Source organism: Amphiprion ocellaris, chromosome 10 (genome assembly GCF_022539595.1).
Source record: "Amphiprion ocellaris isolate individual 3 ecotype Okinawa chromosome 10, ASM2253959v1, whole genome shotgun sequence".
Lineage (NCBI taxonomy): Eukaryota > Metazoa > Chordata > Actinopteri > Pomacentridae > Amphiprion > Amphiprion ocellaris.
Window position 1 is genome coordinate 26,409,021 of NC_072775.1, and position 24,867 is coordinate 26,433,887.

At 40.1% G+C, this 24,867-nt stretch overlaps 2 protein-coding genes across 3 annotated transcripts; both read right to left on the minus strand.

Moving 5' to 3' along the window:
- Nucleotides 1-230: 230 nt before the first annotated feature.
- On the minus strand, nt 231-15,415 carry sec62 (SEC62 homolog, preprotein translocation factor). 2 transcript variants are annotated; one of them, XM_023265664.3, is made up of 8 exons: nt 15,322-15,415; nt 8,420-8,528; nt 7,191-7,296; nt 6,480-6,663; nt 5,907-6,002; nt 5,760-5,820; nt 5,545-5,664; nt 231-3,252 (listed from the first exon to the last, which is right to left on the minus strand). In XM_023265664.3, the coding sequence occupies exons 1-8, from the start codon at nt 15,355-15,357 to the stop codon at nt 2,696-2,698; spliced, it is 1,269 nt and encodes a 422-aa protein (XP_023121432.2). In that variant the 5' UTR covers nt 15,358-15,415; the 3' UTR covers nt 231-2,695. The 2 variants fall into 2 exon arrangements, with proteins under 2 accessions (XP_023121432.2, XP_054870339.1); XM_055014364.1 differs by lacking the exon at nt 15,322-15,415 and adding an exon at nt 9,445-9,686.
- Nucleotides 15,416-15,827: 412 nt separating this feature from the next.
- samd7 (sterile alpha motif domain containing 7) lies at nt 15,828-23,445 on the minus strand. The gene is made up of 9 exons (XM_035946148.2): nt 23,086-23,445; nt 19,610-19,746; nt 19,149-19,272; nt 18,783-18,907; nt 18,606-18,687; nt 17,764-18,440; nt 17,559-17,674; nt 17,358-17,468; nt 15,828-16,542 (listed from the first exon to the last, which is right to left on the minus strand). The coding sequence occupies exons 2-9, from the start codon at nt 19,719-19,721 to the stop codon at nt 16,306-16,308; spliced, it is 1,584 nt and encodes a 527-aa protein (XP_035802041.1). The 5' UTR covers nt 19,722-19,746; nt 23,086-23,445; the 3' UTR covers nt 15,828-16,305.
- Nucleotides 23,446-24,867: the final 1,422 nt, after the last annotated feature.

Sequence of the window (24,867 nt, forward strand, 5' to 3'; positions counted from 1 at the left end):
TTTATACCCAAGTGGCTATGAATCAATGTCGCATTGAAGTTGCATCTTCAGTATCTGCTGGAGCCAGTAATGTTTTTACTTTTGTTAGATTGACAGTAAAAAATAGAATTTACAGACTATGTAAGTGTTATTTTCTGACTGCCTGTTAATCAGCTAATACTTTTAGCTCTGGCTTTGTTTCACCAGGAAATAATTAATGAGAAATATTAGAGAAAATATCACAATACCCGTTTGCTTTCTAGATTTTTATTGCAATGATAAGATACAGATATATTTCCAGACATCCAATTTTATTAAATTATACTCCCAATATTTCAGGAGACAGTCTTGAGAATGATATTGATCCAAATGTGGACAACTAGGTGATCAAAAGACATGTTTTTTGACCAGAGATAAAAGATGGATGTTTTACAGTTTCACTTTTATTTCTCCCAGAAATGTGTGATGAGAAGCAGCAGCATAGAGAGTAATAATACTACAATATACAACAGACCGATACTGTGCAACAGTCAAGAACAACTGGGAGAATCTTTTTTTTTCTCTCTTTTCTGAAATGGTTATGCCAATATTCAGAGTACAGCCACTGGCACACTGGCAACTCGGTAAACAGAGATGCACTTTGCCCGTTTGGGGAAGAAAAAACAAAGATGCTGACAAACAAGACGACATGGTGCACAAGTTCGAAAGTCAGAGAGCTACAAACCTCAGTGGGATTACAGCAGACAGAAACCAACTACCTAATACACTCTGAAGGAGGAGTTTGTTTTAGGGCAAAACAACTGCACAGAAAGCTGTGTGGAATATAATAAAAAAAATGTTTTTATCAGTTTGTGTTGGAACTGGCAAGTTGCAGCCAGCGTTACACAAACCGCTGGTTTCATGACCTCAGGTTAATGACTCACTGTTGTTAGTGGGATGTTAGTGACATAGCAGCGCACAATTAACCAACCAAATCACACAGTTAACATTATAGCGCCAAATCAAAAAAAGAAGAAAAAATGGTGACATCTAACAGAACCCCACTGCTTTCTAATCCCAGAGGTTACCTTTAAATAATGAGTACACTTATTGATCATACAAAAACAAAAATAGACGCTCTGTGGAATAAAATTACACCCAATGCAAAAAAGGGACAAAAGCTTTTTTCATAGTTTTTTAGACTGTGTACTGTATATATTTGATATATCGATAGAATCCATATATAAATGATACATTTCTATTTTTTATACTTAAATATAATCCTCGCTATGACTATAAAGAGCATCTAAGACATTTCTAGCCAGAAAATAATGTGAAGGAACAGCTTGGACCTCAGTTACTGGACCACTGCTGCCAGCTTCGACTGGTCAGTGGAGCTGAATTTAAAAAAACAAAAAACACCCACTGTTTTCACACAACGGCTTGTGTGAGACTAGACAGGACTGGTTTGGATGGGAGTCTAGTGCGAACACCTTTAAACGGTTTCATTGAGACCAAAAAACTTTGTGTAGCTGCACACTAACAAACTTGTGCTGTGCTTTTTCTGTTCATTTAGTCAAAAAGATGTGAAAAGTTTGACACTGCGGGAACAAAATGAACAAATTCACAAAACGTCCCCCTCGCTCTCACACTCCATGTCAAAAGCATGCATCATTATTAGCTATGTTTGGCACTAGAGTTTGCTTTACTGTAAATCTGGTTCAGTTTGCAAATAATTCAGTCAACATTATAATACCGCAATGTTTTCCTAAAAAAGAAAATTAAGTATGCCAGCTTTGTCCCAGTTGATTACATTTACTCTTAAAGATGAGTCCCACTTTATTAAAATGAACTAGAACTACTTCACAAAGTGTTTAGAGGATTGCACTATGATGGTAAGCCATTTAAAAAAAAAGAAAATGGGAAGTACCTCAAAGAGCTGTACTACTCTGCTGTCCAAACACTCGATCCAGCCACAATATGGTCAGTTTCTTTTTAGTTTTCTTTGAGTAAACTACAGGATTTGGTCCACCCTGCTAAGTTCATGTTTCAGATCTGACACGCTGCTCATTTTGCTTTAAGTGCTGCCTGAGAAAGCTAGCAGACTCGCTGCCTTTCAACAGGACGCAAGGGGTGCTCCTGGCATAGCTGGCTTAACTCCTGTGATTATACTAACAGTGTGGAGCTCAAGGGACAATTACGTAAACAAAAAAAGAAAAAAAGGACTCTCTTACTGTCAATTTAACATCATCAATCTTCTATGCAATCTGGATCTAAGATCTGGATCTGACCTCACATACAAAACATCCAAATTTAGTCAGTGACTTGGGACACAATAAAAAAAATATCTTGAGCTGAATTGAGACAAAGCAATTTCATGACATGAGGAGCCAAAAAGACAAATAACCAAAAACCTTTCATCAGAGATGTTCTGGTCTGATGGGTTCCTCAGGCAAACATGTCCGGTGGCAATTTTATTTTACCATAAATAACATTTGGGGGGAATCTGATCCACGATAAGGCTTCTTCTTAAACATCTTTCCCCACTATCATAGCTGTTAACATGTCAGTGTTGTGTCTATCCCGATACTGTTTAGTGGAAGATCTCAACAACAAGAGATGGAGCCTCTCTGGGGCCTCAGTGAGCTCAGAGAGACCAGACCAGCAGGTCCTGGGATCACAGCAGGGAGGGAGGGAAGGACAAAGAGAAGTAGAGAGAGATGGGATTAGATTAAGTTTATGTTTCAGCAGTCTGGGCTTTAGTTTCACTCCCTCCCCCTTCTTTCCTCTCTTGTGTCTCCTCATCATCTTCTTCCTCCTCCACCTCCTCCTCCTCCACCTCCTCCTCCTCTGTGTGCTGCTCCAGCTCCTCCCTGGTGATCATCTCAAAGTCGTTTCCGTTGCTGTGCTGCGAGCCTTCGTCCTCCCGACGGTCGCTGTCTGTGTCTGAGTGGCGCTCTTCATTTTCCTCCCCTTCTGCTTCTTTACTGTCCTCTGGTCCTGCATCTTTGCTCTCCTCTTCCTCCTCTTCCTCATCGTCGTCACCATCCTTCTTCTCGCTATCTGACTTCTCATCACTGTCTGACTTCTGAGCCTTGGTGGTGGCGCCACTGTCCTTCTCGTCCGTCTTGTCCAAGGCCTTCTTATCGCTGGCTCGCGGTCCTTTGTATTCGTGAGTGTAGAGCGGCCTGAAAGAGTCGATGAAACCAACATCTGCTGTCAGGTTGGGGAGGAACCAGAAGTGATGCCGTCCACCAGTCACCAGCCAGATGAGCAGGAAGAGAATGCAGCGAGCTGAAGGAGAAAAAAAAAAACATCATCAAGCAATTTGTAAGCTTTAAATACAGGCATCCTGCATGTTTTTCATCTCAAAATTCCCTACTTTCCAGACTCAAATCTCCACTTTTTTCAGACATAACTCACATCTAACTACAATTAGCTCGATGTTTACTATACATGTACAGGAATAGTTTTAAAATCCAACCGTTAATATCTATGATACATTCAGACTAAATAGGATATTGTGTTGTCAAATAATATCTAGAAGTTTATAGCTCTAGCTAACTGTCAATCAATTCAATTCAATTCAATTCAATTTTATTCATATAGTGCCAATTACAGTCAAATCGTCTCGAGACGCTTTACAGAACCCATATGCCTGAACCCCCAGAGCAAGCCAAAAGGCGACAGTGGCAAGGAAAACACCCTTTTAACAGGGGAAAAAAAAACCTCGAGCAGAACCCGGCTCTAATGTGGGGGGACCCATCTGCCTGCTGGCCGGGCGGGTTGAGAGGGACAGAAGAGGTAGAGAGGTAGAGATAGAGGGATAGAGATAGAGGTTTAGAGGTATAGATAGAGGGATAGAGATACAGAGGTAGGGGGGGACACAAGGACCATAAAACACAGTTTAATACATGCATGATAAGACAGATGATACATGCAATGTACAACTAACATGGAAACTAATTATAGTTTACTGCTATGGTGTACGGCTCTGGCATTAAATATACTACATATATAGATGGGGGTAAATTCAAAAATATGTAGATGAGCAAATCAAGTATAGCAAGGGCAATGCAGAGTAAATCATACATCGAGTTTAAGCTGCATGGCCAAACTAGCGAGGAACAGAGAAGAGCAACAACAGACGGCTGCTGCTACCTGTACTTGAATTATCTGAAAATCCTCTATCATAGTTCCCCCCATATTTCTGGTCTCTTTTATAAATAAAAAACAAAAATGAGTCGAAAAAAGTTAAATAATAGTGCAGTCTTGAAAATGACATCAAAAAACAATGAATGAAAGCAGCTATAAAGGTGTTGTTTCCTCACAGAGAAGATGGCTACATCACTGCATAACTTCAATGATCAGTTTAATGCTTGATTTTTTGTGACGCTATAAACAACTGTGATTCAAAGACGGTGTCCCACTATAAATGTGGTCATAGACATTTAGATTTGGTAGTTATGGCAGAGCTTTTTTACTGGCTGTGAGGTTTAGAGGTAACTTTGTGTAAGAGTGTGGGTTCATTAGCGTGCTGTACTTCTTACTTTGCTTTAAATGCATTATCTGATTTCTCCAAACACCAAAACAGATTGTACAGCAGTTGTCTGGAAACCTGATTTTTTTTTCTATGCTTTTTTCTTTTTCACAATTATCCAGACCTGGAAATGACAAAAATCCAATCCGATACTTTTCATTACTGCGTAGAAATCAGGCATTTCTCCACTCTTTAACCAAACTGGCATCAAAACATAGATTAAAATCTCTGCTGTTCACCTGTGACTGACAGGTTTCCATTATTTACTTCATTAAACTCAGAAAGCACTTTAACTGCACCATAACTGTATTTCTGGTCTGTTGTGCTTTTTGTGCTTTATTATCTTTGACTTTCTTGATTTATTCATAGAAATTTAAGAATTTCTTTATACAAAGCTCTGTGAATTGCCTGTATTTGAAATGAGCTATACAGATAAAGTTGCTTTGTTTCAACTTAGCAGAAATCTTCACCACAGATGAATGCAATTAACTAAATTCAATTCAATTTTATTTACATCGTGCAAACTCTCAACATGTCATCTCACAGCGCTTAGCATAGTAAGGTACAGACCTTACGAAATTAAGTCCAAAGCTGCAATAATATCATTCCCACCCTTGTGACATTATTATAATTTTATGTTGCAGAGAACAATCTTTTTGAAACACAGGCTTATATATAGTGTGTATTAATATACTCCCCCTTTTTAGTTTATTACTGTTTGACAAAAATCTTTTTACACTCAGTGGCCACTTTATTTGGACCACCTGTAAAATCTAAATACAACAGCGTAACTATAATCATTCAAACTTTTGCTCATATTGTCATTAACTCACTTTTTTTATTGGGATCATTAGTGGACAGTCTTATATTGGAGTGTGGTTCCAGGTAAGCTAATCATTAGAAAATCATAAATCTATAGTTAAATGATTACCTTTCTGAGAGCAGATGTACAGTATGCTTTATGGTTTTAGTTTGGCAATAGAAATAATTTAGGAGCTTTTAAACATTTTGAGGAGCCAGTGGCTGCATCTTCCTTCAGTACTCACCGACAGCTAGAAGCAGGATACTGGCCACGAAGCAGCCGGCTGCAACACTTAGATAGTACACTCCAACACGCATTTCTGCTGGCCAAAGCGGGAACAGAGTGGCTGCTATCACTGCAATAACTGTGAGACACAAAGGAGTCAAATCAGTGTCAGATAATCCTCTGTTAAATTCTTGTTCAGCGGAAGTCCACTAAAATTTTCAACCCCTGACTCACCAAGGATCAGACCCATAGCAAAAGTCTTGAAATGGACAGGATCGTAAATCCACACATACACCTACAGAGGAGAAACACATGCTGGGTTTTTGAAGTGTTTGAGTATCACACAGTCTTGTTCTGCATTTAATGATTCTGCCTACTAACCTCATTTCCATCCAGGAACAACTGATCCTCGTGAGGCTCCAGTTTAAACTTCTTCTTTGCTTCTTTTTTTTTCTTGGGGGTTCCAGGACTGTCATCCTGTCAGGTAAAATAAACAAAAACATATCACCATTTTAAATTCATTTTCTATGAAGCTACATGCCGGACCTATACTAGTTGCGCGCTTGTTGTTGATTTTTACTTGGTCAGTGTGACCTGTAAACTTTACTCTTAGTCATGGTTTGTCTTTGTGACACAGACCAGACATCATGTACATATGACTTTGAACGTCTTTCCAGGACTCCTAAAGATCTGTCTCTATATGTACTTCAAACTCAGACAGCAGAGACAACATCCACCATTGTACTGTCAGGTTAGGAGGCTCATCTGATCTGCTGGGTCAGGTCAGGTGGATATTTACTGATGTCTGAAAGTAAATTGGGCATTTAAGGAACCAACATCCTGTTATTATCTGAAGATACACAAGCATGTTCATCATGTTTCTTATTGTGCCATAACTGTAAATATAATCTGAGGAGTTTTGTCTTCAGAGGATCATAGTGTTAAGTCACTTACACTTTTCTCTTTCTTAGTTTCAGGAGCCTCTGACTCTTTCTTCTTCTCTTTCTCTTTCTTTCCTTTTTTCTCCTCCTCTTTGCTGCTGTCACCCTTGGCTTTCTCCTTCTCTTTCTTGGAGTCTTTTTCTGGCTTTTTCTTCATCACTTTGAGAGCTCGGTGAAAGAACTGCTTCTTTAGAAGTCTACAAAAGAGGAAAGAAAACATCTGATTACAAAGGGCTGTAAACAATAATGTGTTTTAGATCAGTCTTGCTCAAAGTGCTCACAGACTTCGATGTCTTGACTTTCTCGCTGAATGCAAAAAATTCTGCGAGTTAACAAGAGGTAACTGTTCGGCAAGAAAGATATTTTAGAAGACAATTCAGGTTTCATTTGAATTTAAGTTTAATGATTTGTCAGTCAGTTAAGCAACATGTTTTTGAATGCTTATTTCATCATTTGAGCTTTTAATGTGAAGAGATAATTTTGGTTTCAGCTACACATATAGTTTTCATTATTATGTTTAATGGACCAAATGATAAACAAATAAGACAAGAAAATAAAGTGTAAATAAACTTATCATTAATTAAAAAGGATGGTTAGCTGCAGGTCCATATGACAGTAGCTATATTAGCGGTTTATGTGTTACATGCCAAGATACCTCGTTGTGTAATAAATCCTAGCTAATAACAAATGTCACAAGTATAGTGAAGTGTGTTACACAGCTGACCTGTTGCAGTAATCCACCACTGATTCCCTGGTGGTGAAAAGCGCCTCCTCTCCCTTCTTAGCTTTGGCCCACTTGGAGTCCAGCAGACAGTCCACAGCCTTGATGGCTAAATGTAGAGTCAGAAAACAGACCAATTAAGACTGACCTTGTGTCAAAATATAATGCATTGATTTTTTAGTGATGACTACTGTCAACCATTTTAGAGTCTGTCAGTTAATCTCCATCTGATCTAAGAATTAATGAATCCACTAACACAATACAAGAAGAACAGGTGGCACTGTTGTAATGAAGTAACATTTTAGAACTTTAACATTGCAATGACTGATGCTTGGCCACCTTGAGACAGTGGAAACAAGCTGTTAATAAGTTTATGTGCTGATCTTGTTGCATATTTACAATGGCTCTAGTTATGGACTAACATTTTCAGTGACCACCTGATGAACAGAAAGTCTGATATTCACTTGTTTTGGCTCAGCTTTTGGTCTCCATTAACTCCAGAGAAAAATATGTGTTCAGCTCCAGTGGACAGTGTTTATCAGTGCCTGTTCTCTAAAAACAGCTGCAGCAGGCAGGTGAGAATTACGCTAGTGAACGAAAATGTCAATGCTGTTGGCCAGATAGCTAAACAATGAGCTGAAAATAAATGGTCGAGCAGGGAAGTTCAGAAGAGGTTGCAGACTCAAGTGATAATTCTCAGCAGGTTCATCATTTCAGGAGACACACTGTTAGTCAGCACATTTTTAGAACAAAAGTGACGATTGTAGCTGCTTTGAGATTGTCAACTGGAAATTCTGTGGCCGAAAGCAATGGTCATGTGATGGTTTTGAGAGTAACTGCTGCCCTCTGCAGTCTCACCCTGTTCCACCCACAACTACTGAGTAAACAGTGTTTCCCAAAACTGACAAATGGCTCCCACCGTGCCACAGACTAAGACATACAAATACTTTGTGGGAGGATCAGGTCTGATGAATCTGCAGTGGAAACATTTGTTTAAGAAACTGACAGCTCTTTAGCAAAGTGGCACAACAAACAGAAACAAACAAACAAAAAAAAAACCAGAGGTAACACCCAACACAGCACTGGGTTCATTCAATGTAATTAAAATCAAACACAACTGTGTATCTATTCAGAAAACACAACTGTGTGTGTGTTCTGGTCATCAGAGGGCAGGTTTGGACAATCATCTCTCCACACAGCGCAGAGGTTTGTGTGTTCAGCTGAGCACTAACCAATGAAGTAGTCGACTCGGTGGCCCATCATGTTTGTGGACTTGGTGGGGCAGTTAAATCGAAGGTACTTGGCCACCGCCTTCTCCTCCTTGGTGGGCTCGCTCACCTCCTGTAGGACGACAGACACAATAACAGAAATCAGTATCATGCTGTCCTTCCGCCTGGTAAATGCCTTAATATCTTCTACAAACAAACAGCCAAGAGAGAATCTTCTTGCTACATCTACGGTTGGATTATTCACAGATCTCATAGTGACCTAAATTCATTTATGTTGCAAATCTCAACATGTTGGATAAATTACACTGAATTACACTGAGAATAGATACAATAGCCAAAGATGTATAACTAGAAGTTTAAACCATCCAACTACTTCACAGTCTCCCAAATCCAGAACCCATGCTTTGTGTAAAATCAATGAAGGCAAACACATCTGACGTGTGAACAGAAGAATGAAAAAATATCAAGAAAGCTCATCATTACATTGATGAGTGACATGGCATATGGGACAATTTTATCATGATGAAAATCTACAAAATTTGATGCAACAGAAGTAACTACTAATCAAACATCAGTTTTTTTCAGCAGTCAATGGAGGGTCAGTTATACAGGTGCAGTGATCAGCTTCTTCAAATAACTTATATACATTAGGATTTACACAATTTTTGTGTATACTTCTACCTACAGTATATTTATGAGATATTGTGTCAAAGTTCTGATGCCAACTTCAGCTCTCATAGTGGGGATTTGCCCCATGGATCATTTTTGGCCTTCCCCATACTGTACAAGATACTGTTGCTACTAATTTGCAGTGCTGTTGTGCTACTAGGGTTGTCAAGGTTAACCGGTTTTACAATAACCACGATTATAAATAGATATTCGTCACATTTTTCACAACCACGATTATCCGTAGAAAAGCCTTGCGAGAGGTGCAATGCAAGAAGCGTGAGCTGCGCTGAGTGGAGAGAGAGTGGCTCCTTGTCCTGTGCGCGCGCTCCTGTCTAATCGGCATCACTGAATTCACTCACCGCTAAATTGAGGATGGCTGACGGGGGTGCTCCTCCGGACTTGCATCCTCCCAAAAAGCGACTCAAATCAGCAGTATGGGATCACTTTGGGTATCCAAAAGATGCTAAAGGTGAGGTTTTCGTGGATGGGCACCCCACGTGCAAAGCCTGTCGTCGCAAAGTTGCAGCAAAAGGCGCGAATACAACCAACACGATACAGCATCTTCGTGACAATCATCCATCGCTGTATGTCCAAGTCAAGGTAAAATCATCATTTCCCAATAAAAAAGTAAAGCAAACACCGCGTTAGTGCCAACCAGTGCAGCGCTTCTAACAACTTTTTCCACAAGTTTCAAAAAATAAGGGGGGGGGGGGGGGGGGGGGGGCGGCGGCGGCGGCAATGACGTAGGCCTAATGCACGTGTGTAGGCAACACTACAGCAGTGATCCCCAACCACCGGTCTGCGGCCCGTACCGGGTCGCACAGAAAGAAAAAATAATTTCTGGGTTTCCGGCCCGCCGCGCGCGCGCACAGACACACACACACACACAGAGAGAGAGAGAGAATTATATGATCAGTTATGACAGATTCTTTACTCGAAGTGTCCCTAATATTGTGGCCGCTGTGCGCAATGAGGTTGCCAAGATGGGACTGTCCGCCGCACGCGCGGTAACTGTCGGTTCCGAAGTCAGCGGTCCGGCGGCCGGGCCGCCCCGAGGACCCCCCGTGCCCCGAGTTTCCTCCCGGAGCCAAAACAACCGGCGGGTCGGGAGCTCCGGTTACCTCCTGCGCTCCCGTTCCCCGCCCGTCGCAGCCGGGCTGCTTTCCTGCGTCCGCAGGCGAGGGGAAGGCGGCGGGCCGCGGCGGGTGGGGAATGGGAGCGCAGGAGGGAACCGGAGCTCCCGACTCGCCGGTTGTTTTGGCTCCGGAAGCCCGTGCCCTCCTCCGAAGATGCTGTCGGCCCGGTCCCCTCAGCAGGGAGTGTGGTCCGGGAAGCCCCGCTGACAGTGGTAGTGGAGGAGACAGTAACCTCCAGGACAGGGAGGCTGTCTGTCTGCCTGGACCTCCTGTCAGACTCCAGAGTTTTCCCTGGGAAATGATCCGGGTGTTTGGATTAATTGTTGTAAAATTAGTGGTGAATTGTTTATATAAACATTTTAGTAAAAATAAATAAGACTCCCATTTATCCTTTTTTCTGTAGTTATATTGTCTAAAATTGTGGAGGATATTTAAAGCTTAAAATTAAGTGTTTTTAGAATCTTTAAATGTATTCTTTTTATGTCTTTTTGTTTTGTTTGATTTACAAAGTAAACACTACGTTATCAACCATACATTAAATTGCAACATTCCATAATACATAAAAGTCTCAGAGGCACTTCACGAGAACCAATAAATACATATTGAACATAAATAAGTAGTAATTATACATCATTTACAAGATTCCCAGACTGAATAGTTGCTGTAATGTGCCTGCCAGTTTTTGTAAGTATATTTTTGTCTAAATTAAGGCAGTATTTGCTCATTTTTTTCCTACATCATGTAAGCAGCAGCACTCATATATAAATAGAGCATTTAAATCCAATCCATGTGATCAGTATCGGTAATCAGCATTCAAGGATGATCGGTATCGGTGATCAGCAGCAACAACCCTGATCGGCACATCCCTAATTATTATTAATATTATAGAGAAAACAGCACAGTTTTTAATGCCAATCTTATAATTTTATTTTGTTTTAATGATGGCAGCTAAAGAAGCCTTTAAGTTCCTCAAGTTAATGACTGTTTTGTAATGCAATTTGCACTTTTATTTACTACAAAGACGTGTTGGAACAATTTATTTTATTTTATAAGAACAGTAAATGTTTAAAAGTTTAAGTATTATTAAAGAGTTTATTTAAATACAAACACTGGGTTTTTTTCTTTCATAATGTCGGTAATCGTGAATAATCGTAAAATCGCAATATTTCCTTCCACAATAATCGTGGCTCAAAAAATTGAAATCGTGACAACCCTATGTGCTACACGTTGTGTTTTACTATAAAGGATAATTAGATATCGTGTCAATACAGCAACAAACTTTAGGCCCATTCCAAAAAGTTCCCAGTTCTGTGACTCCAAAAGAGTGCACATTGTTAGCATCACCAATATATTCATGGTGGATTTTTACAACTGTGTTAACCTTTGCTTTATGAAAACAAAAATGTTGAGCAGAGCAGTGTTTATAGTTTATCGGAGCAACAACTGAAATATTTGTATTATGGATTAATCTGCCATTTAGTTTCTTATTTATTTGTTTAACCTATGAAACACTAAAAAAAAAATGGGGAAACTTTCCCAAAGCTGTGCCTTCAAATTCTCATGGTACTTCACTATAAAAAGCCTCTGACAGCTGAAACAGACTACAGTGTCTAATTTTACTCACTTAACTTCATAATACATATAAATGGGGCAACTAATATTTTTATTGTGCTTTATCATTAAATGATAATGCTAGTAGTTCTGCAGGGATGGTGACATGTTACAACCATACTCAAAAAACAAAGTACTTGGCAAACAACTACACAAAGTTTCATGCCAAAGACAACAAAAACCAAAAATTGTTAAACAAAATGTTGAAATCTACATGGCTGACAATCTCTCCACATCTAGATGCTGGTAAGCTTTTGTTCTACTTAGGGAAACCTAGAATAAAAACTTTGTCAGAGTGGCCAAATTTTCCTCTAACTTATCCTCTCCTCTCTCACAGCATCTGCACCGTCTGCTTCCTGCCAGCAGCTCCGAACTGCATGCCAGCGCAGAGAGAATTAGAGCATCAGCACAGCAAGCTTCAGCACTGCTTTATCCAGTCCACCTGGCTCTGATGCGCAACATGAGGAAGACAAAGCCATCAAACAAGCCTTTGTTTAGAGAAGCAGGCATCAGTGGCACAGCTCAATTACATGAGAGCGCTACACAGAAAGCCCCCTGTCGCTGTCTATATGATCTACCTTGCTTGATCACAGGAGGATTAGCTGGCTCTCTACTAACCATGTACGCATATCCCAAACAGCACTCAGGTCTTGGTCACAGCCATCGTATTGGAAGACTGGCCGCTAACGTGTCACACTTAAAATAAAGCATGAGTGCTTTAAATCTGCAGTATTGTGCAAAAGTTTAAAACACAGCTGTAAAGATGGCAAACAAACTGCCATTTCTTAGAGCCATGAGTCCAGAGCACCTGCTGCCATTTTGTCCCAATTCTTGTTGGTGTTTTTGTACACAGGTGAGAAACTAAGCTGTATTTCCACATCAGGGGAATATATTTTTTGCTGTAAGTCTTCCATGAAGACCAATTCTGACCAGATTTTTCTGGACTGTAGATGGTGCACCAGGGTACCACTGGTTTCTGGGCATCTTCAGTTTTTGAGACAAGACTTACTTGTATTGGCTACACTGGTTTCCACTCAACCAACTTGCCAGTAAGAGTGGAAATAGGGATTTTCATGCATCTACAACTAAAACCCATGGAGTGAAAGAATGTAGGATGCTTTACTTACTGCTATGTAGGACACTACAGTCTACTGATGTAAATTAAGTAGGCAAATATTAGAAACGCCTCTCAACATAGTGACTACATTTAAACAGCATCAAAAACTACAGTCTAAGAAATGGCCATAAAGCTGACATGTTCATGGAGGTACAATTTACTGCAGAGCTGCAGCATTAAAAGGTATTAATTGCAGCTCTGTTTCCTAGAGTTGAAAAATGAATTGTTTTCAAGTTGTCATGTGAAGAAATGTAATTAGCAAGTTCAAAGGCTGCAATTTACATAATGCAGTGCCTCAGACTCAGGGTTTAAACTGTCACATAAAATCGATCAACAAATTCATGCCGTCCTCCTTGTGCACTGCTACATTTTGATGTATCTCACAGTAATGCTCCATCGCATTTTAAATCTACTACACTGTGAATATCTATTAAAATCTGACTTATCAAAAACATATCACCAATAAAATCTCAATATCTGTCACAAAAATCACAATTAGATATTTTTCCCCAAGTTCTTCAGCCCCAGTATGTATCTAAACTATGTAACACAACCTATCATTTTGACCTGAAACACCATCTTTCAGTGAGCTAATTCAACCTTTTCATCCATCTACAGATAAAGCACCTGGAGTGAAAACATTTACGCGTAGCTTACCCCACTACTTTGTAGGACACTTTTGCTGTGTCCAAATAGTATCTGGCAAACTGACTGTATACAATGTGTGCTAAAATAACTGACATACTTGACCATTTTATACTTGCACGACTGGGTGTCAATCGTACTGCAGCTTAAATATGATGCCGCCAATAGCACAACAAAGATGACATGTTAAATCTGTTCTCCTCTTTCCAGCTATAAGCTGCCTCAACATTACATTTTTGAACTACGCTCTGGGACAATAACAGACATCGAAATGAGTCTCGTGATGTTGTGAGTGGAATGCTGACTTTGTGATTACTTTCTATTTTATCTCCTTTCTGGTGTGATCAGGCAACAAACTCAAAACTTGATTAAAACTTGTTTACAGTAGAGCTACACAATATAGTTTTTCAGCATCAACATTGCAATGTGTGCAACAGTCACATTACAGGAAGTGGAATGTGAAGCAAGGCCAATTAATTCAAACACATAATGCTCCAACTTTTTTTGTTGCTTGATACCAAAAGAATTTTTTCACAGTTCATAATTTCCACGACTAATGTACAGGGCATGTTTGTCGGACAGAACATAATTTCTCTGATTCAAGTTCTTGGTTACACAGATTTTTAAGTCAACTTTATATGTGCACAGCAAAATAAGCAAAGACCAGGAGAGAAACACTGAAAATAAAGATTTGGTTTCAAAAAAGGGATGCAGTTAGTATGCATGTCAGTTATAGAAACAAGTACAAAGCCAGCTCTGAATGTCTTTTTTTCTTGAAATCTTTTTTTAAATCTTCTATGCAGTTGCAATGCACTGCCAAAAACTCCAGTTACTTTAGGATCATGTTTTCCAGCTGGTTAATAAAATTATCAGTTGAAGATTTCTTTATTTTTTTTTCGTAAGCCCTAGTTTATATTATGGGATCAGGAGACTGAATGGAAACTACAAGCACAAAATCATAGTTATTCTGGATTTTACAGTCATCGGTTTAGATAAGAGCATGTTCATGCCTTCTTCATTTAATTTCAGGTGAGTCATTGAGGAATTTTGAGTCACATTAAGATTGTCCAAACACATCAGGAAGGCCTACTGTTTTTGGAAAAAGTATGGGATGAAAAAATGTAATTACCAAGAATGATTTTAATCGGTATTTTTGTGATCTAGAAGTTGAAGAAACCTGTAGCCACTCTATAAACTCTTGCTTTGACTGAAATCTAAGCTCATGTCTTTAAAGCGATCCTGAAGTCACAGCACCTTTCTGCTTAATGCACAGACTTACATGGAGATGCACGGTGTTGACTCTTTAATTAAATTCCCAAAGATTTCCTCACGTTATGTAAACACGCCTAGTTAAAGCTGACGCAGCTTAGCCAGCAAACCTTTACAGCCACTTCAGTCACAATGAGAATGAAAAACGACTACAGAGACACCACAGTATAAAGAAGAACCACGTCTTTATAATGCCCTAAACAGCGTCTGAGTGCTACTGCTAATGGAAGCAAAAAGACATGAGACATGTCTCATCAAAATACAAATACTAACATTTGTTGTCGCTAGTCAGCTAATGCTAGCTACCGTTAGCCATCATCTGCCGCCTGTTAACTGCTTCTGCGCGGATGCTGCCGGTAGCAAAGATCCGGCAGCGGGTCGTAACGTAGCGTCTTATTTTTACATGTGGTCCTTCAACGTGCAGAAGAAGTATTTTCTCATGAATTCAGTGATGTTACCTGGATCCGTTTCTTGTGCCGCCTGCGTTCCGCCATGATCCTCCAACTCAGCTCCTCCGTGCGCGAGGTTGCGCACGCGCATAGTGAGAGATATCGCGAGACTAACCGACTAGCGGTGTTGGGGGGGGAAAAAACGGAAGATGCGCACTCTTTACGTTGTTTCCTATCGATAAAACATTTGAATTTATGTTTAGTTGGAGGAGATAGCTCTGTTAGTTCTCACTTTGAATTTAGATACAAACAATAAAATAAATACAATTTACTAAAATCTTTGGGACAATTGTTTGAATCAGAGGTGATGCTAAGATTTTCAAACAATGTCTATACTCAGTACCGAAATATGTAGATTTTAACCTGATAACTGAGACATTATGATTATTATGTTACTAACAAGAAATAGTTGCCAGAATCTTGAAACTTTGTATGATGTTTCCCTAAAATGATATATTTTTTTTATATATTGGCATATTTATACCTTATCATAAAGGAAAAATAGTACTGCAGGCTCCTATGTAGAAAAAAGACTTTATTTACAATCCAATAAATGCAAAAAATAATAAACATCCGAACTGAAAACACTTAAATATGTAATTATTTATTTGATGATTTCTGTGATCCTTATTTTAGCCTAACTTGGAAAGTTACGATCAGACAGAGAAAAAGGTGTATAATGAAAAGAAGAAAAGACAAATTCTGTAGGAAACTTCTTAGTGTCTCATAACTTAAAATTGTCACCAGTTTCCCTCCACTGTTGTTTCTTAAAAAATAAAAAAATATGAACATATATTTGTAAAATACAGATATTTAGCACATAAATGTGCATCATGTGAACTTGTGTCATAATAAAAAAAAACAAAAAAACATTTTCAATCCAGTTAACCATTATGACAACATATCCACCACTGTGGCAGCAACAGTTCATCAGGTAGTGCTGTGCTGTAGGTGCAGACTGAGCCTGGTTGGTTTGCATTTCTCCACCAGTTGTCAGGCTGTCTCACTGCTGGCAGATGGAGGTGAATTGTTTTCTGGCTCATGGAGGTGCTCAGCTGATTTAAGGACATCAGGGTCTCTTGGACTCGCCATCATCTCCTCACTGTTGCAGTTGACGGGGGAGCCGATCTCTGAGGTGCGGTCCCCAGGCTTCTCAGGAGTGGTCTGCAGGGTACTGGTGGGGAGCGGCAGGTTCATCATGTACAACGTGCTGCCCAGGCGTCTGGACACCTGTGGAGGGGTGAAGAGAGCAGATATTGCTGATTCAATTGCTTTTGCTCGTTGTGTGTCAGTCTGAAGGAATCCTGTACTGCTAAGGGTCATCACAGTTATCACTGAATATCAGCATCATTTTTAAAATGACCTGGCCTTAGACCCTACATCTATATGAATATAGGGTCTAAGGACAGAAGCAAGTCTTCAAATGCAGAGTCTTACAATTTGACAGCCATCTTGTTAATGGCTCCCAGCAGTTATGTAAGGTGAACTAGACTGTCTAAATGAATAGAGAGAGAGCCATAATGCAGTTTCAATGGTCACTGAGACATAAAGACTGCATGTATAAAATCAGAAGTCAAATTTGCTGAAAATTGCTAAAAAATAAAGTTTTCCTTGGGGTAGGCGGCACCTAGATGTTGTCAGAATAAAGGGGATTTTGAAAATGTGAGGCTAATGGCAGACTTATACCTGCAATCTATATCTTGTGAGTTAGACTATAAAGAAGACAACTTGCTTTTTGAGAGAGAGCCAAGGAATGCATCATACCATCTTTGGCAAATTCTCCCAATGGATTTCTATTCAGGATTCTTTGTATGGTGAGTCTCTGATCATGTCTCTGACAGAGAGAATTCTATTTGTACTGACCGTAGGCAAAATAAAGAAAACTGACTTGACTTTGGTTAGAACACAAACAGGCTCATCAAAAACTGTTAATAACATTATTAATTATCATAATATGATTAAACTAGTTCATACATGTAATATTTAATTCATAGTATCTCTTGACTTGATTGTGAAAAAAAAGGTCAGTGTCTGTGTTTTTGTACCTGTGAGCGTATCTTAAGAGCCGGCCCCAGCTTGAGCCCCAGAGTGTCCAGTAGATGCTCCTCGGAAAGAAGAGGCAGAGTCTCTCCGTCGATCATGTGGTCTTTGAATGTCTGGTAAAATCATCAAACATTAGCACTATAAAGACAAAACAGAAAATTGGAATATTGAAATGATAGTTACAAAAAACTATGGTTGCCAACCTGAGCATACTCTGAACATGTAGGTATACTGCTGACAAAGTTGTAAACATCATTCACTGTCCACTTCCTTATGTCTTCAGGTACCTCATTGCCATTAAGAAAGAGATTTGGTGGACCTTAAAAGCAACCAAAAAACATGCAAGTTAAATTATTGCCACAATTTTAGGGGCAGTTTTTAACTTTTATATTTATTTCCCAAACTCACCTGGTGGGAGGAAACCATTTCCAGGGACAGGGAACATGTAAGGCATCCCTGTGAGAGAGCCACCAGTAGGTGGATACATGAACTTCTCCTGGAAAGCTGAACATTGGCTGGATATGTCCTTGTCATTTGCACTGCTGTTGGCCACATCTGAACACCCCTCCTGACTGTTCACACAGGCTTTACGCAGCCCTGGCTCACCGTCTTTGTAGTTCTTCCTGCTTCCTGTGGCAAGTTCAGAATCTATTTTGGCTTGATGGTGCACCTTGCTGGCAGCACATTCTTCTCCCATTTCCCCCTTTGGCTCCATCTCTTTCTCCTCCCCTGATGTGGCTCCTGGGCTCTGCTCTACACCTTTATCTTCATTTTGCCCCTTCAGGTTGGACACATGGCTCTCTGTACTCTTGTGAGCGGCTGGTCTCCTTCCGGCCCTGCGTCCCCGCTCTCTGTGCAGTGTGCTGATTGGAGGGTAAGGGCTGGCTGACATGAGTATACTGTTGGAATGCAGCTCATCCAGTGAGGGACGGTGGACGAAGACATCGTGGCCATCTGGCATGCGCTGACGACCTCTGAACACCATGGGGTTGGAGGGGTATGACATAGGATTATCAATTCCCATTAGTCCTTTCTGATGAGCATTCTCTAGCTCCTTCTGGTGCAGAATAGCATTCATTTCCATTCTGAAAAGGAGTGCACATTTTAAATACGGTTGTGCAACAGTGATGGCAGACCCACAATATAAACTTAGTTCAAAAAAGTCTTGGGTTTATCCGGTAAAATGTGATGCAAATCTGTGTGTAGGTGGAATAATTCAGGAGATGCTGGTTATATTTTATATGCATTACCTGGCTATATTTTGCTTGTGAATGAGTTCCTGTCGCCGGGCAACTGTTTCCATGGGCTCTGAGAGCAAGAAGCCATAGCCAGCTGAGAAAGAAGAACAGGCTGTTAAAGCTAATCCTAATACCTGAAAACTTTTCAGACTGTCTCAGAGTTCTCTCAGGCATGAGGCCCGTGCTCACCTGGTCCAGGGAAAGTCCTCCCAGGGATGACATTGGCATGGGGAGGAAGAGGTGGACCAAGATGAGGTCCCATGTGTACCTGTCTTTCTTCAGAAGCTACCATCTCAGTAGGAGGAACCAACTCCCTGATGAAAGAAAAGCAAGTAAGATAAGTGGCAAAACATTTACAGAGTGTTTGTATCTTTAATATTTGTTGTGGAAATGATTACTGAGGAAGATTCTGACCTTCAAGCATTTTAATTGTACAAAAGGACGGAAAAGTGCATCAAATTTTCCACACTGACACCAACAGCACCTTCCGTTCTTAAGGGTGTCCTTTTCCGCAAAAGTGTTGTTTTAGGTTTAACAGTGAATTCAGGTACTGACCTGTCCATGAAGCGAGGTTCGAACTGTGTTGGGACCCCCTGCAACCTTTGCTGCCCCTGAGCCAGGATCTGTGGAGCCATGGCCATCTGGTTCCTCATTATCAGCTCCTGTCTCTGCCGCAACTCTACAAGCAAAAAACAAACAAACAAACAAACAAACAAAAAACACCATAGGTCACCAGGAGGCCAGTGTAGCCACAACAACTAGAACATGCATTGACTGTGAATAGCTGCAGCCTGCAGGTATCATAGAGCAATCCACTGAAATCAATACATGGAATGATGCAAGGTCACAAAGGCAGTTTCACCTGTTTAGAATTTCACATTGACAACAAATCCAGGTAGCCCATCCAATCATAAATGAATTTACAAAGCTATGCATTTACCTATATTATTTTATTTAAGTTTTCTTGGGCTCCTAACACAGTTTCTGTTATGCTTCTCATCCTCCTCCGTTCTTACCTCCAGCTGACATGCCATTGACCAGTCGATACCAGTGCTTCTCATCCAGATTCCCCTGCTCTCCCAGCGCAGTCATCTTTCTTAACTGCTCTCTTGGGGTCATGACATGCATACGACCTTTCGCCTCTTCGTCTCTACTGTTAAAAAAAGTAAAAATATAATCATTTTAACTTTATTGATCATATATGTCACTTTTAGAAAAAAAGGTTTACAAATAAGAATCAGATTTTGCTCTTATAGTGAGATTTATCCAACTTAGATGTTGAAAAGCCAAATGCTGGACAATCCCAAGCAGTGCTGGGTAGATTGTTGTAATTTCCTTACAGTACCACTAGAGTGCAGCAGTTACCTACCTCACTTATAACTGTTGGCCATAACTGAAGATAACTGGACATTGGAGGAATGTGTAATCCCACTAAAATTCCTCATGCACAGAAAATTAGGTCTTAGACTCAATTATCATATACTCTATAACAAATACAGCATTTTTCGTTCTGCTGAGTAAACGTTTTTTCAGTAGCATAGATTTTTTTTGCTGTCTTGCAGAAAATGTGTCAGATTAGTGTAGCACCAAATGCACAGCGGCACAGCTAACTATAACCTCTATCCTTCAGCTGCTTTCATCCTCCCCAAACCCCTAGCACTAACTATGATTCTTAAACCAACCTTAACTCTAACTCTCACCATATTGCACACCAGTCCTTAACCCGTATATCCAAATCCCAGCAAAAATGGCCCCTTGTGGATATTTTTTTCACCTTTCTATCCTTACAAGCACCAATACATTTGGTCCTCATAAGTATTGTATTCACACATGTACACTCACTCCAAATGCCCACATTGTTCTTGGCTGAGCCAGCAGCTTGTGTACACATGCACAATCGACTTTGGTACCTCCAATTAGCCGTCTACACTCCAGAAATCCCATTACAAAATATGATACTGTAAACAAAAGCGCAATAATCCAGTTCTGCTAATCCAAGGCAAGTGTGACTTCAAAATGCATCTGGAGGCATGAATATAAATGCTCACCACACAATTTACCCTGATTAAAAAAGCATTTGATTGATATGTCTGTCAGTATAAGTTACACGTGGAAACTGTGCACATGTACTTGGCCATATTATTTTTGCTGTCCCCTCCCCCAGACAAATCCTGCCATAAGATTTGCCCCTAGGCCTTGTACATTATCCACAGTCCCTCAAGTTCCCTCTGAAACCCATCTAATCTGAAGGCTGTAATCCGCCTGTTAGTCCTTCAACAGTCTGCTACCTACATCTGCTGACCTGCCTGTGGTCCGCCCCCCATCCCCACCTTCCCAGGCCCCTGCTACCCCCAGGATCCTATTAGCTAAGTCCTGGCTATACAGCACTTTAAAGGGATGTGTTGGAGGTAATCCGCACGTTTAGAGTTTTACCCTCAGCAAACCTTGCCTGTAAGCATCCTGGACAATACACCCTAAGTGCTAAGCCTATTAGCCTCCATTAGCTCCCAGGATGTCCTAAAAACACCTTCGGGATAAATCTGGGGACGCAATCGGTTTATGTGGAGCTGTGTGGTGTGAACACATGCACCCTCCTTCTCTGCCAATGTCACAACAGCTAACATCAGCAAATGAGAAGATATAGACTTCAACATTTATGTCTCTGTGATTCCCAAGTGGGCACTAATCTGTTAGCCTCAGGCGTTATGTACATCCAATCACTTTTACAACCTGTCACCTGGGAAATAATAGTTTACACTGTGGTATGTGATACAGTTAAAATAACTCATATTTCAAGATGATTAGGTTCTTGTAATTTTAGCAGATGAACAGCTCACAGAGAAAATGACTAGATCTTTGGGAAGCGAATCAGTAAAGAGGTCGACCAAGTGACAAAGCTTAATCCTTATGAACCTCAAAAGCACTTTTGCCATAGTAAATAGATGTTTAGATACTTTATTGTACCTCAGTTACTTTTGTGTTGGGCTTGAATCCACTGCATCTGACTATGAGCTAGCGTCACAAGCAGGGCAGCACCACCAGAAACAGTGTGAGAACAGCAGCCCTAGGATGTGATCCTTTTGAAGCATGATTGCTACAAGCTAAAAACATTTAATTTTCTAAACAAATGAAAACCCAGCCGTATTTACAAAGCATGGAAGATTGTTTCAAAACACATACAGCTATTTCTGGAATCCTCAGTAATTCTTTACGCATGAGGAAAACCCTCTATCCTTCAATACAAGACAGCCTCATTTACATATAGCTTTATGTATACAACAGAAATCAGCATAAAACATAACCTTAAAGTGAGGTTTGCTGATAACATATTTAATTGGCTGGGTGTTTATTCTTTAGAAAATCGGATGCTTAGCTCTTTGAGTTGAATGTAATTGTAATGCATGAAGTTTTTTGTGAATTTGAGTCATTCAGAGGAATCCTTTTAAAGTCCCATTCGACCCGTCTAACACTTTGATTAGGTTAAGTCTCTTAAGTGAATTTGTACCCTGAGACTACATTTTTGTCGCACATGTTCAAACTTTTCCTGCTTAAACTTCTTTGGTCGTTAAAGAATCTCACATTTAAATTGCAGGTTCCAGTGCAGTTTGTGAGCTAAACTGTTGTCAAAGATGAACTACAAAAACTCTTGTCATGTTTCTGTATTGAACAGAGGCCACACCGCAGCTGCCAAATCCGGGGATTGGACTCCTTTGGATTTGCTGTTGCCTGGGTAATCTCATTACAAGAATGAATTAAAGGGAAAAATTGCTGACAACTTAGATGGAGCCCTGAGGAGGTCATATCAGACAAGACAGAAGTATTGTCTAGCCCTTCCTAATCCCCTCACACCACACACACAAGCTAAAGCATATTCTGTCAGTTGCATGAAGCAGATTAGATTTTGTGAGACTTGTACGATAAGTGGTGAGCACCAGGTAGCACTGATAGCAGAATTCAGTGTGATCATACGCAAAATATTGATTACGATGAAAAATATGAATTCATATGTAGACATATACAATATAGATATAAACCTTCAAAGCTGATAAAAAAAAAAAACACACAACAAGAAACCAATATTGGATGTATTTTACCATTTATCTTATTTATAAGTGTCCTTTATAGAATCTGGGCTAATTATTAGGTTAATTATACAGATTCCAAGTATGTTGCTTAATCGCATTGGCCTTCAGATTAATCACCTACTAAGGCATCAGTAACCTCTGACAAAATTCACTGCTAACATTATCCATGACAAAATTTAGCTTACCATGTGAAAATTTTGCATTTCTATAATACTGTGATGCACATTTTTCATTGTTTAAATTTTAAAGCTGCTACTCCCATATTTTATCACACATTAAAGCATTAAAATGCACCTATGTCATTAAACAGTGTTGATTTTGCACCTACTAAAATAAAAGCCAAACAAATCCTGTACAAGAAGAAGAATGGGGCAAATGAAGGAAAGGAGTGTGAAACATCGACTTACCTCACACCAGTTAGTAGACCTTGAAGCTGATTTTGTCCCAGTTCAGTTAAAAAAAAAAACAACAGAAAAAACTATGAAAAAACAAAAACAACAACAAAGGCAAGTGAAAAATGTACCCAAAAGGACTTTGGAGAGCTCACAGAGCCTGTCTCTCTACTGTCCCTCTTTCACTTCCAGCTAAACGGCCTCCCCACTACCCAGCCAACTGGTTGGAGTGTGCTCTGCTGCCAGCTAACTGCCTTAACTAAAAAAGACCTTTTAAATACCGATTCATTTCATCTCCATTAGCTGGCCTTATCTCCTGCGGTAAGCCCTCCCTGCCCTGACATCACTATGATCTCCCATCCAACTGCTTGCCACACCTTGCAACTGATGTGTAATTACTGAAGCAGAACTGCTCCTAAGCATGGAGTGCTAAACCTCTTTCAACGTTTACCTCACTAATCCCTTGTTAGCACTTTAGGCTATGGTTAAGACACCTAAATGCTTGGCTTCCTTTTCCAGTGGCAAAAGGGCCAACCCCTCTTAACCGCTCTGCGACCACATGCGGTGAATCTGCATGGTGCTGGCTGTAGACTATAAGAATCTCACAGATCTGTCTTGTTTTTGTTTTTGTTCATGTGTCTAGTTTGGTTATGAGAAGTATTGCACTCCCCAGGGTGCTGAAGGTTTGACCCAAACACGCTTGGTGGTAATTTGCCAGAAATCCGACTAAATGTTGGCTGGATCATCCTCTCAGACCTCTAAATCTGACAGTTTGCGCTCATCAACCGCTTACAGCATGGACCTGCATTTCTTTGAATTATATTTTCTGTAAATGCCTGGTGGGCAGATAGGTGGCCCAGTCGGTGGGCTGGTAGGAAATTTAAACAGCAGACATACTGTGGAGGCGGACAGTGTGGTGCTTCTGTAGCCAAGCAGGAAAACAAAGAGCCCCTGGAGAGTTCACAAGCTGGGCTGTAGTCAGAGTTTTAAAAAGATGAATACATGTCCCCTCAGTGCAATTCAACCTTTAAGCATTCTAAGTTATTGTGATTAATCATTTCATTTAAACAAACAAATGCTTTACTTCTGCAGAAGTCAGACTCTGCACAGAAATATCTTACCAGCTTAATTTCAGAGTTCAGATGCTTTCAAGTCAAGATTCTGCTGATCCCCTTCTCTGGAGCCACCAGATCAACATTTGTCTAAGTTGTTGGTTTTTGAACAAATACCTGACATACTAAAAATCAGCTTATTAGCTTTGCTTGCTTTGCAGTATGAACTTGACTGTAGGTTCATCTGTTGTCTTGTTTGAATGCAGTGCAGAATTCTACCTGTTGCCAGTATTTGATATTTGTTAGAATTTCACACGTTCACCGCTACCTTACTCTCAGTATGAACTATTTACATTCATCCTGACTTGACCTATCATGCTGTAAATGCATTTTTCACCACTCTGTTTTCATCAATCATTCATTGACCTGCCTGTCTCAGGTCAAACAGAGAGGTGCAGACTTGGTTTGCTTCAGGAGGCTGCAGAGAAAAGTAGTCATGTTTCATAAAATTATATTCTGATACCAAATATCCCTCTTACATGAAAAGGTGCACTCTGGTTAGCAAGAATGCTCAGGTACACTGTGACATTCAAATAATCCTGATTTGGTATTAAGGGTCCTAATCTGTGTCAGGAAACCACTTGCTGCACCATTACAGAACATTACATTACATATTACTCCAGTATTACACTGTTGACATGGAGCTCCATCTTTATTTTCCCAAACATCTTACAAGCAGAGGTAA